Source organism: Pseudorasbora parva, chromosome 3, assembly GCF_024679245.1.
Source record: "Pseudorasbora parva isolate DD20220531a chromosome 3, ASM2467924v1, whole genome shotgun sequence".
Lineage (NCBI taxonomy): Eukaryota > Metazoa > Chordata > Actinopteri > Cypriniformes > Gobionidae > Pseudorasbora > Pseudorasbora parva.
In genome coordinates this window covers 57932317-57946268 of record NC_090174.1, presented here as the reverse complement: position 1 = coordinate 57946268, position 13952 = coordinate 57932317, and the positions used below count along the sequence as shown (strand labels likewise).

Below are 13952 nucleotides of genomic sequence, written 5' to 3'. Positions count from 1 at the left end.
TTCATCTTGTGTTTGTTTCCACTGTGCTCTTTCCTATCCTCACTGTTGGACTATCACGATTGTGTTTCTTTCAGTTCACCAAGAGACCCCAAGGAGAATTAAATAGTCCCGGGACGACCGAGCAGCAGTTCACCAAGTGACCCCCCAGGGCTACCGCCCACCTAATTGTCTGAATTGTCTAATTATCTAACTGTCTAGATCAGTTAGCCAAAATTCCCAGCTATCCGTACGATAGCTCGTTAGCTTAGAACAAGCTTGCATTGGCTCTCTCTCTGTGTGTGTGTGTGTGCTGTGTTTCTTTCGTCCGCAGTAATGTTCCGTGCACCCAGTTCCGCCGTCCCGTGGGATCGCCTAACGACATGGCTGGAAGCGCTAACGGCCACCAGTCAAGGAAGTCTGGGGCAGCCGAGCGAGGAGCAACTGGACACCGAGCTAGACCAGCTGATGACACACGACCCCACGCACAGCTACTCCAACAAGGAAGTGGCCAAGATCCTCGGAAGCCTCGCCCACGTCCTCATCGCACAGGCACGTCTAAGCGAAGGGAGCTACGACAACCTGGAACAGGAGGCAGCAACGCTAAAGCTTCAAGCCAAGGAGGCCCGGAGAGACCAAGCCCTCACCCAGCTTCGTCTAGATCAGCTTCTAGACACAGAGAAAGACGACGAAACAGACAAAGAACAAAGAAAAGAAATAGAAAGACTTCAAAAGACCCTGAAGGAGCTCCGTCGTGACACCGACCGACGAATACAGTCAGAGAAAGACGCCAGGAAACACCTCGACGAAAAGCTTCGGCGTGGCGAATCCCTCCTGGAAAGAGCCCATGATGAACTTAAAGACAGAGACATTAAAGCTAAAGTCTATGCAAAACATTTGCAGTCGGCACAAGCCGAGATCGACGAGCTCATCCAGCAAAGACACGAGCTCAAAGATGAACTTGACATGGTGCAAAGAGAACTGAGACAATCATATATAGTGCAACGTTACCGGAAGGGGGAAACACACAACACACAGTTTCCCCTGACCAGTTACTCCGCACATTTTAGCCACGAAGCAAGAGCTACGAGGGGGGGCGACAGCCCCCTGTTTAAAAGAGCACCCGCCAGTCTCCACGAATCCCCGTCAGCAGCAAAGGAAAGGACGCCCTTCCAGGAAGTCAAGGTCAACAGCCACGAAGCTTCAAAGAACCTTGACAAGCTGGCCAGAAATATTCCTACCTTCAGCCCAGACCCGGCAGGAGGACACGACGTCCACGCATACTTAAAAGACATAGACTTTTATTTGCAAACTGTCGCTCACGCGAACAACTGGGACAGACTGTACCTGCTCAGGGCCACGTCTAATCGTGACGTACGCAGCTTTCTGGATCGACAACCAGAGGCCATCAAAGCGGACTACTGGCATCTACGACAAGCTCTAATTCGTGAGTACTCCGACCCCGAGTCAGACCAGGGGTTCATCACTGCCATGGACCTCAAGCAAGCTCGACGTGAGACCTCACAGAACTTTTATAACAGACTGCGACGTGCCTACTTCGGGGCACGTAACGACCCAGGCATGGAGGAGGACATCAACTTCAAAACTCTTTTCCTCCGAAACCTGCACCCTACCATCAGTTACCACCTGGGGGTGCTGGCGTGCCCGCGCAGCATGGGCACACAACAGTTAAGAGACTTGGCTCACAAAGCTTACGTCAAACAGAAAACCATTTCTGAAAAGACTGTAAAACAGCCCACCATCTGCCCTGTCTCTGTGCACCACCCAGAGCTAACCCTAGAGGGCGCCAAACAGAACCACAGTTACCGACCCGTCAACAGAGAGTCCACACCACTCCAAGCCAGCAGAGGGCAGCGTGGTCATAATGGCGACCGTCCACGGTACCAGAGCGATCGCTCTGAAGGATCCTGGGACCCGCCTCGCCCAAAAAGCCAGCGAAGAGGCCACTCTCGACGGGACAATGGTAGGCCCAGACCTGAACCCACGTCTGGCAAAGAAAGTGTAGCTGCTTCTGAAGTTACAGAGCTCATAAAGATCCTAAAAGAGCTCCTCCGACAGAAACCTCACAAGGAAGACAAGAAGGACGGACCAGGTACAGCACGACTAGACATGATACCTGAAATCAACCTTCCCGCCCTTCCTGCAACTGAATCATCCATCCTGAACACTGTTCCCCAACCACGGACTAGTGTACTAACTGTTGCACCCCCACATGTCAGCAGCACACCCACACGACAGCTGACAGCAACAGCCTCTAATCAAGACAGTATCATGGCGCAGCCCAATGTACCAAAAAGCGCTGTTTTGATTGTTTGCACGCATAATGAGACACTTGACACATATCCAGACGGCTTATCAAGCAACACACAGGTCCCCACACCAAGACTCCTGGGAAACCTAATCGAGAAGGGGATGGCTCGAAAACTCTATCTGACTATCACTATGGAAAGGGCATTTAAGCTCGAAGCCCTAGTGGACACTGGCTCCGACCTCACGCTTATATCCGCCCAACTGTTTGAAAGACTCAGATTTGAAGCACAGAGGAAAAATCGCACCCTTAACCTTCACACTTGTAAGCTAAATGTGCAGTCGTATAGCCAAAACGACATCCAGCTCAAACACGTAGCTTCCATCCACCTGACAATTGGACCTATGAGGCTGATACACCCAGTCTATATCTCCCCTATGAACACTTATCCGTTTCTCATCGGAAAAGACCTGCTGGACCGCTTCGAACCCGTACTGGACTTCAAACAGCTGAAAGTCTGGGCTCAGGTGCGTGACCCTCTGCCCCTTCAGACACACACACCGTCTGAGCAAGACTGTCAGGTCACAAAGGCCACGGGACCCCCTGCAGCACACTGTGACAACACAGCCTCAGCCCCAAAGCCAAGTTCAAGTTCGCTACTTTGCACATTTCAGCTATCCAAAGACTCTGATGCCGTCTGCCCCCAGGTCATGAATGACCTACAGCTGAATGACATTATCACAACGAACAGTATCCCTGCACTGTGGGCAGACAACTCAACCAAAAGTCTACCACTGTGCAATGCAATCAGTAAAAACACAACACACGGCGACATGTGGGCACCCCCGAACCCCACATCCAGCCCCATTGTTGCAGTACTAACCCACAGCAAGCGATCGACACCGGCTACAATGCCGGCCTTGCAGCTGCTATCGCTAACTCCGCAAATTTCCAACAACGATATTGCGGATATGCAAACCTCTGACACTGCAATAAAGACAATTCTTGACCACCTCTCAGACCCCTCCAACCACCCTATCACTGACTCTGAGCTCATTGATGACTCTAGCCACAAGCATCTACATAACTCCAGACACATGATGCGTATTATGGACAAAATTCTCTGGTGTGCACCCGATGGCAACACAGCGCCACAGCTTGTAGTGCCACGGTCGCAAAGGGGGGTGATGCTAATGTACGCCCACAACACACCATGTGCTGGACACCACGGCACCAGAGCCACGTATGACACACTGAAACAGGTGGCATATGGGCCTGGGATGCATCAAGATGCGGCAGAGTATGTTAGAGAATGGCTAGTTCGCTGCCGGTTCCAACCAGCAAACCCGAACCACAGAGCCCCACTGCAACACAGAGGAACCACGTTCCCATGGTCAAACCTACAAATCGACCGGGTAGAACCCCTGCCCAGGTCCACAAAAGGCAAAAAGTACTTTCTCACAGTGGTGTGCCAGTTTACCAAGTGGGTGGAGTGTCAACCAGCACCCAACGACACCGCCCAGACCACGGCATACCACCTGATGAATCACATCTTTTTCCTGTCAAGATTGCCACTGAGAATCAACTCAGACAGAGGCATCCACTTCACTACTGAGGCCATGCAACAGATCTGGAAATGCCTAAGAAACGCGGCCGTGATCATGCTCCTGTGCCTCCAGACAATCAGAGGCCAGCCACCACCAGACATCATCACACCGGGTCCAACCTCGGGCATCGCACTGAGAGAGCAACCTGGACTGCTGATCACCAACTGCAAATGAATCCTCAAAAGAAAGACGTACTCTCCTGAACTTCACATCAGCAGCGCAAGCTCCTCCAGCCCTGCACACAAACGCAAAGGGGGGGAGGAGACCAAGCCCTCTGCCTAACCTTACACCAGCTTCAAGAACCTTCTCCTCCAACACCAGTTAGTCATCTTGTAGGCAATACTGCCAAGCCCCACACTATGTCATGCATGTGATTTGAGAAAGAAGGCCTTAAACGAACACAAGGCCGCCTCTGAAGGGATTCTCAAAACCCCAATGACTTTGAACTTTGAAACAGAGAAACCAAAGTGGATCACCAGAAGGCACCCAGCCTGGCCACAATGCGAGGCACCCTCTGAAAAGTTCCTAGTCAGCATAGGACATAAAAGTGTCAAGATGCAGTCCATCTTCCTAGGCAGGAGACCTAAAGGACTGACTGGCCATTGCGAGGAACATGGTTCCACCCAGGGCTGCAGAAAGCCCACAGCACACCTGCACCACACAAACAGACTTCTGGATGACAGGTGACGCACCGTCAGGGCACCTGCTGCCTCGACACCTGCTGCACAAGCACAGAGACCTGAACTGGGCTACTGTCTGCCTTATCTGCCGTGGAACGACCATAACTTCCGGAGACACAAACAACTGGAGCCTAACATGGCTATGGTGTGTCTGATCTTCCTGAATCTTTGATATCGCTCGTTGTTGTCCATAGGAGGGACAACAACTAGCGAAAGGGGGGATTATGTAGCGACTCAGGCGAATCAAACACACAATCGCCAGTTACATTTAACAAATATGTTTTGAAAGTTGTGCTCACTAGCATACCTTCCCCCCCAACACAACAGAGGGAGATTCTTCAGTCACCCTGGAAACCATCTGATAAGATCTTTTTATGGCCGGAAAGAATGTGGCCACAGAGCTTTTGACACAGAGACACAGAGCTTTTGCCTCAAATTATAGACAAACCATCTATAAATGAACATGCACCCCAGGACAGTATATGTAAACACATAATTGTTTTGTAAAATGTTTCTTCTGTATGGTATTTTGCATCTTTTTGTCTGTGTCTTAACAAAGTACTAGTTCAGATAACCTCATATATGTCATGTCTCCTATCAAATTAATGCTCACTTCACGACTTACACTTCCAGGTATATCACTTATTCAGAAAATGCAGTGTGTGTTTGTTGCATTAATTATAGTATGAAGACTCAGAGACCCACTGAGTCGAACCTTCAAACAAAGAGCAATAAAGTCTGCTGAGGAATTTCCCGCCGGGAAATCCCAACACTCTCATTGGTTAAGTCTAACCCTGGAGGGTGGGACTACGGCCAGACCATAAAAGGAGGACCTCGGATGCCCTCCTCTTCTCTTACACTCCCCACTCTCTCTTCTCTCTCTGGCTGAACCAACACGTTTTTGTGGCTGGCCCTTGAGCCAGGCCACCAATGCAGGCCCTCCAAGCAGGCCTCAGCTCTTCCAAAAATCTTCTCTTCTACAATCCGATCTTCAAGAACACGAAGCATCGCTAAAGCAAACAGCCGCTTCCCTCCCAACCTCGGAAAGGACCGCCGGACATGCAGGACATTTGAACACGCAGAGACACATACGCACACAAGCGAGAAGTCAAAACGAAACCAAAAAGAATGCAAGTATTCTATTTCTTACTGCTGTAAAGAGGGTGTGTTATTCTCCCGTTGGGATAAATTAACTCCGTGAAGGTCGTATTTGGTTGAACTGAAGGAAAGCATGCCTTGCTTACCCCCCCCCCACTCTCTTTGTCTCTCTCTCCCCCTCACTCTCTTTGTCTCTCTCTCTCTCTTTTATCTCTCTCTAACTTCAGTCTATTCATTATTCTCTTTTATGTATTCTTTCGTTAATATCTATACTTCTACTCTCTTGATGCATATTTAGTATGTACTTTCTGTGTGAATTGTAGTGTTATTTTTAGTCTGTGTTTATTAAACCTCCGAAAGACATTTAATGAGTTGAATCTGTTATTCTGCCACATACACAAAGTCAATGAAACTTGCGATCTAAACGTTACCTAACTGCTTATGCTACTATGTTAGTAAAGTAAACTGTATGACCATTTGAAATATTGAACTTATCCTGATCAGTAAAGTTAATGTTTCTCATGCGCTCGTAAAGCAGTAATCCATTATTGAGAATTGATTTGGAAAGTCTATAACTAATTTGCAGGACAAACTTAGTAGGATAATTTCAAGCAATTTCATAAAGGGTTACTTGTATTTAATTAAACAATTTTCCCTATCGGAAAATTTTAATACGTAATGAACAACTGGCAAATCATATTCATAAATTCATGAATATTGAATATTAAATCCCTTTTGAGTTAATTATTCCCCGAGACATTAAACTCATGAGTCGTTGTTGTTACACATCCATCCATCTCTTTTCATCCATCCACCTTATCCTTCGTTCATCCGTCCATCCATCCGTCTGTCCATCTGTCTATCTCTCCATCCATCCATCCATCCATCCATCCATCCATCCATCCATCCATCCATCTTTTCCTTTGTTCACCTGTCCTTCATCCATTCTTTCATCCTCCATCCATCCATCCATCAGTCCTTTGTCTATATGTCCTTTGTCCATTCATCTGATTGTCTATTTGTCCTTCGTCTATCCGTCCAGCCATCCATCCATTCACCCATCTGTATATCCATCCATCCATCCATCCATCCATCCATCCATCCATCCATCCATCCATCCATCCATCCGTGTCTATCTGTCTGTATATCAAATCTATCTATAGAAATCACTTGTGTCAAGGTAACATTAATTGAAAAATAATATTATCAAGAAATGAAAATTGGTTTTGCCTTCATTAAGGGTGTTTTAATTAAAGTAAATTAGAGAAGTCTCTCTGCTGATGGAATATTTTCTATTTTGGAAGCTAATTAACAGTGAGGGAAATTAATTTAAACCGTACAACAAATCTTCTGGAAACTCTGGTCAGGTCTCAACATGTCTGTCTCCCTCTGAAGTCTCCTTTCTATTAAAAGTAAGATGTCTTTCTGCATGCGTTTTCTTACCCCTTTGATTTTGGCCCAGAGCCGATGCCTTTGTGCAGGGCCACAGAGGGTAGAGATGAATCTTCCTCCTCATCATCACTCGTGAGTGTGACGTCCACGCTCGGGACCGCCGCTTTAAGAGCAGACTGACACAGTGCTCTGTCATCCGGATCTAAATCATCCTGGAAGCCGGAGACCAGTGGATTTCCCCGGCCCTCTCCATCACTAAAGTAAAGCCAGGAAAACTAAACATGAGTTTAACATACAACTGAAATTTAACCCATTTCTAAATAAATACTCCTGCTCTTATTGTGATCAATGCCTCAGTCCTCATTTTAAATAAAAATGGTTGGATAACTGTACAATAAGGTTTCATTTTCTAACATTAGTTAAAATGAACACAGAATGAACACTTCTACAGCATTTATTAATCCTAAATGTTAATTTTGACATTGACTAATACACACAAACAAAAGTTAATGCACTGTGAACTAACATTAACATTGTATGTTTATTAACTAACATTAACAGAGATTAATAAATTATGTAAATAAAATGTACTGCTCACTGTTAGTCAATGTTAGTTCATCCGATAGAATGAGATCCTTCTAGCATGTTTATGAGCTACTGAAATAACATTAATTTTCAAACAAGCTAATGGGAGGATTTTTGTTTTGACAGGTTACCTATCACTGTCCAGAATGGGAGCTGATGCTGAAGGTTTTTTCTTTGATTTAACTGCTGTTCCACCATCTTCAAGGAAGGTCCGGTCCAATCCCAACTCTGGCACAAAGTCATCGACACTTTGGACATTTCCAGAGGGCTTCGGGTCTTCAGAACCTGTCGATTCTGATGAAAATAAAAGTGCATGCAATAAGCCAACTGCTTTTCTATATGGCAACAATTTTCTCATGTCAACATTTTTGCGTGTCTACAAAATGCATGCTGACTAAAAACATAAAAACATCATGACTGAGTTGGAGAATACACTACAATTAAAAACTGAACGTGTCTGTTCAATATAATGAGTGAGTCGCCGTGCGAGTCTTAAAGCACTGAGCACTAACTGCAGGAGTGAGATAAATGAGCTGATGGCTCTTGTGATGAGAGCTGAGGTAATCGCGACAGTACTCGTGGCATACATTCACAACGCGAGTTCAGTCTGGCGCGTTTCAGTTCATGCCTTTGCAAGCTTAACTTTCACAGAAATTAATTTGAGAAGTTAAAAGACTTACATTGCTCACCATAGCGATTTAATTTAAATAAGCAATACAATAGGCAGTACAACAATTTAAAAATGCAAAATTAATGAGATTTTTTGGGGAAAATGTGCTTAAATATCATGATAATAATAATAATAATAATAATAATAATAATAATAAATGCTGTAAAAAAATAAATAAAAAAATGAAATGATAAAAATCCTGTTCCTAAAATGTTTGAGATTTACTGAAACAGAAAGGAAATGGAAACATGAATGAATATGAATATATCTAGATTTCATGTACACCCAGCAGCACACTTTCAACCAGATCTGAAGGACAAATGAAGGCAGTATTTGCACTGTGACAGGTGAAGGAGCTGTGCTTAATAACAACACTTCACACAACCCTGTGATTAGTCGTTGTAAGTATGTTTTTTGAATAAAGGAGATTTTAAAGGTCCTAAAAGGAAAATACCCAGAAGAAATTGCTGTTACTAACTGATCAAACCTGGACCAACATGAATGCAGAACTAATGATAAGCTATTATTTATGATATGTTAGATCTTTCATACCAGTTAGACATTTGTCAAATTGGATCCAGCATTCCACAGAACAAAAAGGTACAAGTTAAATCAAACAAACACAAACTTAAGAATAAATATTTGCAAATGATATTTATATACAGACATTTGACACACTTTCTTTGTATGTGTGTTGATCGGCCCCATCCCCCAGGATCTGCAATGCAGCAGCAGATGCACTGGTGCAGAGCTGCACGTGTGTTTATCAGTCCACCAGTCTCAGTAATGACTGTGCAGCGGCGGGTCTAGTGTTGCCTGATAATGTCTCATTGGTATTCAGTATATAAGGCAATGAATGTAGTCCCTAGACGACTGCCCCTCTTTAGTACAGTTCATACATTCACATTAACAAGCCTACACACACACACACACACACACACACACACACACACACACACACACACACACACACACACACACACACACACACACACACACACACCTGGAGTATATTCTCTCTCTACAGCGCACAACAGCACACCTTATATGGATGCAGCTTGCATTTTGGGTTAAGCTGCATTGGTTTAACATTTTGGAAAATAGAATAATAGAGTCTAAATGTTTTTGCCTTTTTACCCATTTAAAAAAGTTCCCTCACTGTCACATTACAGTACTTGTGCAGCCGTGAACGGATGACAGACTTTCAACTCTTTACTTTCGGTTTGCTAATTTGGGAGCGGGTTGCTTGAATGATGGGTTCATTAGCTTAGTTCATTATTCTTAATGAGAAACACAAAAACACAGTACAATGACAAACTCACTTAAATCGGCGCTTTTACATTTTGCTTTGAAACCAAATCTTCCGCGATTATCTTGTCAGTCAGCTCCTCACTCGTGATGAAGGAGATCTGACTCCTGCTACTAGTTTGTGCTGCGACTCTCATTCGGCTCACGCTGGCTGCAGTCAGTTTTTAAATGTAGTTAATCTGTTATCTAACTGAACAACAATTTTTACTTTACATTTTTATATCAAAATGATAGTTAGAGATCTTTTTGGGGTCTTTTTGCTGTTTAAAATTCACAGACACTATACTAGTCTATATCACCGTTCTCAAGCAGATGCGTTTCTCTCCGATTTTGTAAATCCGCACCCGTCCGTACCCGCGGTGCGTTAAACCGCATCCGACCCGTTTTCCGACACGGAGCACTAATTAAAATCCTAACCCGACCCGCTTAAAATAGAACCAACACCCGACCCGCACCCGAAACAGTTTAGAATAAAACATTATATAGGCCTACATATTTATTGCCAGGTCATACAAAAGTAAATACAGCACCGCGCACTTCTGTCAGAATTGGATTCAACACTGAGCTCGCGCGGAGGCCTATATATAATGTGCGCGTCCAGCGCTGAGCTTCCCCTCCGGTGTGCGATGCCCTTGAAGTGATTTTTTGTAAGTCAGAGAATCCTGGGAGGGAGCGCGGCGGCGTGAGCACAAATAACCTGACATTATTTCAAAATTATTTGATTAACTTGAAATACAGGCAAGACATATTTTTGTAGACGAGTTCCTAAAAATATGCATACATTTTTACGTTCGCACGTGACTGTTTTAAACCCGTGTTAGACCCGTGTTTCCCCCTTGTCCGACCCGCACCCGTTTCTGACACATTTTGATGTTTTTCACCGGTTTCCGCAAAATTAGTTCCTGAACCCGTGCAGGACTCTGTTCTCAGGTACCGAAATGTGGTACCAAATAATTTAATGTGAATCGGTACTCTGTAGTACCGACGTAATTCGGTCAGTGGCCTTAAAAGTACTTAGTTCAGTACCCAACCCTACTCATTACCCCTCTTTTCTTAAATAATTTCTCTACTTTTGCTTTTACTAAACACAGACTCCTGTACTGACCTGGTCTATCTGGTGAAGTCTCAGCAGCGGACGAACCGAACAGGCGTGACATGAAGCCTCGTTTCTGGGCAGGAAGAGATGTAGAATGGGCAGGTGCGGGTACCGTTGCTGCGGGCGAAGGGTCCAGGGTTTGAGATGCTGTTTGGGGTACATGGGCGGCTGTGATCTGGACAGGAGGGTGTGGTACAGATGGAGGTGGTGGGGGGGCGGACTGGGTCTGGAGAAGGACAGGGGCCTGTGACGTACTGGGGCTGGAGTTACTGGGAGAGGCGGCACCGGGCAGCACCACAGGGGACTGGGACCCTGAGGACGGGCTCTGGCCGTTAGAGGGCGCTGGAGATCCATACGCTTTGCGAGCCTCCATCATCTCAAGAAATCTGGAAAAAAAACATTGAAATTCGTAAAAATGTTAGTCATGTGGCACTCCTGTCCTAGTGGGTGGCTTATGGCCAGAATAAATTACAAAATCGACTTGACTTTATTGCAAAGTTATAGTGTGAGTTTTGTTTTGCTGAACTCTGAAACTGTGTGACATCTCATGATGCACTACAGGAGGGGTTTCCAAACTTTTTGTTTAGCCGAATCACTTATATTGAAACAAATTATTGGAATAATTTAAAAGTTAATATTTCAATAATTTATCAACACATTAATAATAATTAATATTATAACTATATATACACCATAATTACTATTATTAATAATAACTAGGGTTGGGTACCGAACTCTGTACTTTTAAGGGCACCTACCGAATTAACTGACTAGTACCGATTCACAAAACAATCAGTGCCAAAATTCGGTACCTGAGAATGCATCTGGTGATATAGACTAGAATCTGTGACTATTATACTGCAAAAAGACAGAATTTTAATACGAATCAAGCATGTCCTGCGTGTCTGTGTGAATGAATGGCACAGACGCTCAGGTTAATTGACCTCACACACTGCATTGCGATTGACGGTTGCAGGTTTCCATCTCTGCCATATTATATAAGGACATGAATGCATGAACGTTATCTCCAGAGCCGCTCAGAGAGTCACTTCATCCGAACTTTACTGTTTTATTTGAGAAAAACTACCATCATATCATAAACAGAAACACAGAACACACAGAAACTCAAAATAAAAGTTTGAGAAATATTTTACTGTTGTACAGTAGATACATATCAATGTAATAATATTACTAACACTAATGTAATAATAATAAATTATCAAAAAAAATTAAAGTAATAAAATCCAAATTTTTCAACATTTTAAATTTAACAGTATAGAGCTCAGTTGTGTAGCACTTTGTTAGAATGTGTTTTGTGTAAATGTGTTTAATTAAATTAAAAGATGAAGACATAAAAGATTTATTTTGTTTTATATATATATATATATAACTACAGAAGATCTGTTAGAGCAGCATCAAGATCCCCTGCTGTAATCCACACACTCTAATATCATCAAAATATATATATATATATATATATTCACATATATATTTAAATGGTTGTTTTTATTCAATTAAATAAGCAGCCTACTATTTACTAGTATGCAAACATCACAGACAATGGCAGACAACGGCTAAGGCAGCTCTGGCATAATGTCAATAACACTTTAATAACTTACAGTTTCTTTACAGTTACTGAGGTAAACACCCCTAAAGTACCTAAAAACAGCAATCAGTAATGCATTATTACCATATGTCAAGTACCGGTAAAAATGTGAACGGTACCCAACACTAATAATAACACAATAATAATACAAATAAATTATTATTATTATTATTGTCACTATGATTAATATTATTTATCATCATGTCTTATAATAGAATTAATAATAATGTATTTGTTTGACTAATAAAAAATAAACAAATGGTTATTATTATTATTTAACTAATAAAAAAGATGACTTGAAATATATTACTGTTGTAAATTACAATTGTAGTGAAAAAAAATTAAAATGCATAATTATGATATCATAATTTTATTTTCAAATACAAGTAACAATACTAATACATATTAGTATTGTTAAGACATATATTTAACATTATTTATATATATATATATATATATATTTATACTTATATTATATATATTTATACTTAATATTATATTAAGACATATTTATGTCTTAAATTTTTAATTTTTAAAAGTTCAATTCCTCCGAGAAATTTTGTGTTCACTCACAAAGAACACAACATTATTGTGAGGGAACACAAACGTTTTGCGAACAAACATAAAAACAATGGCTAAATATATTCCCACCCATCTTATATTCTCCCCCGTACATTTCTGTTCACAAAATGATGTTAAAAATTACGCAAATGTGTATAGTTAACCTAGCACATATATTTGCCTAGTGTCTGTGGTTCACACTCACATGTCATAGTTCTGGTCCTCCGTCTCCTGCTGAACACTGAGCTCTTCTAGCGTGGCATCGATGTCAAGCTGATTTGTCTCCAGTTGTCGTAACAGAGTCTCCCTCTGACAACACAAACACACCACATCAAACATACTGTAAACCCAAAGGACTTCAACAGTGACCTCATTTTTACTCAAGTTAGCACTTTCCTGCTTTATTATTTCTAAATTAGGAGGAGGACTGGAAATGAATGGGTAAAGAGAAGCACAACCTCTTGCATGAGCATCACAGCTCGACTGAAAAACATGCACTAACCAATAACCAGTTTAGGACCGAACTGATACTTGGGGTTAGAAGTTTTTTCAAGTCATGGAAGTTAGAAGTAACCTTTAAACTATGACTGAAAAAGATAGCAAGGAGAGGAAAACAGATCTAGGCACCGCACTGAAAGTTTAATGAGTCTGACACGCTGTGCTTGACGTTCTGATTCTGAGCAGCAGGATTTGCATCACCTTAACAGTGACAAGTTGTTCAACTGTCAGCAATATTCACAGATAATAAAAACTTGGGAAGGTCAACAGTGACCAACAGACAAAAGAATCAGATTTAAGTAACCAGAACCCTATGAAAACCATCAGATACTGTTAATGTATACAGTGTTTATGATCTATAGAGGTTGCATCTGTATTTATGATTTTGAGTATCTCCTAAGTTTTATTATCAATCTATGCTAAGCTGGTTAATTGAACTGGAGAAGTTCATTTCTCTAACGACATCAATAAAATACATTCAACTCAAGCCAGTCCGCCAACCTGATTACTGTGGAGTAACCTTAGGAAGAGACACATAAGACACAGCGGTCGCCATTGATCCCCAGGCTAATTTCAACAATCCTAACTAATTAATGCCATTCAGTC

At 42.6% G+C, this 13952-nt stretch overlaps 2 protein-coding genes across 7 annotated transcripts in view; one reads left to right on the top strand and one right to left on the bottom strand.

Annotated features, from left to right (window-relative positions):
- crybb3 (crystallin, beta B3) overlaps positions 1-13952 on the top strand; it is a 783391-nt gene that overhangs the window by 192922 nt on the left and 576517 nt on the right. The gene's annotated exons all lie outside the window — the stretch shown is intronic.
- Positions 1-13952, bottom strand: part of rabl6a (RAB, member RAS oncogene family-like 6a) — a 49218-nt gene that overhangs the window by 14908 nt on the left and 20358 nt on the right. For all 5 annotated transcript variants that reach the window (XM_067439625.1, XM_067439628.1, XM_067439629.1 and 2 more), the window contains exons 10-13: positions 13054-13157; positions 10691-11067; positions 7739-7901; positions 7074-7277 (exon numbers count right to left, since the gene is read on the bottom strand). In XM_067439625.1, coding sequence (XP_067295726.1) covers positions 7074-7277; positions 7739-7901; positions 10691-11067; positions 13054-13157 — 848 coding nt within the window. The remainder of the gene's footprint in view (positions 1-7073; positions 7278-7738; positions 7902-10690; positions 11068-13053; positions 13158-13952) is intronic.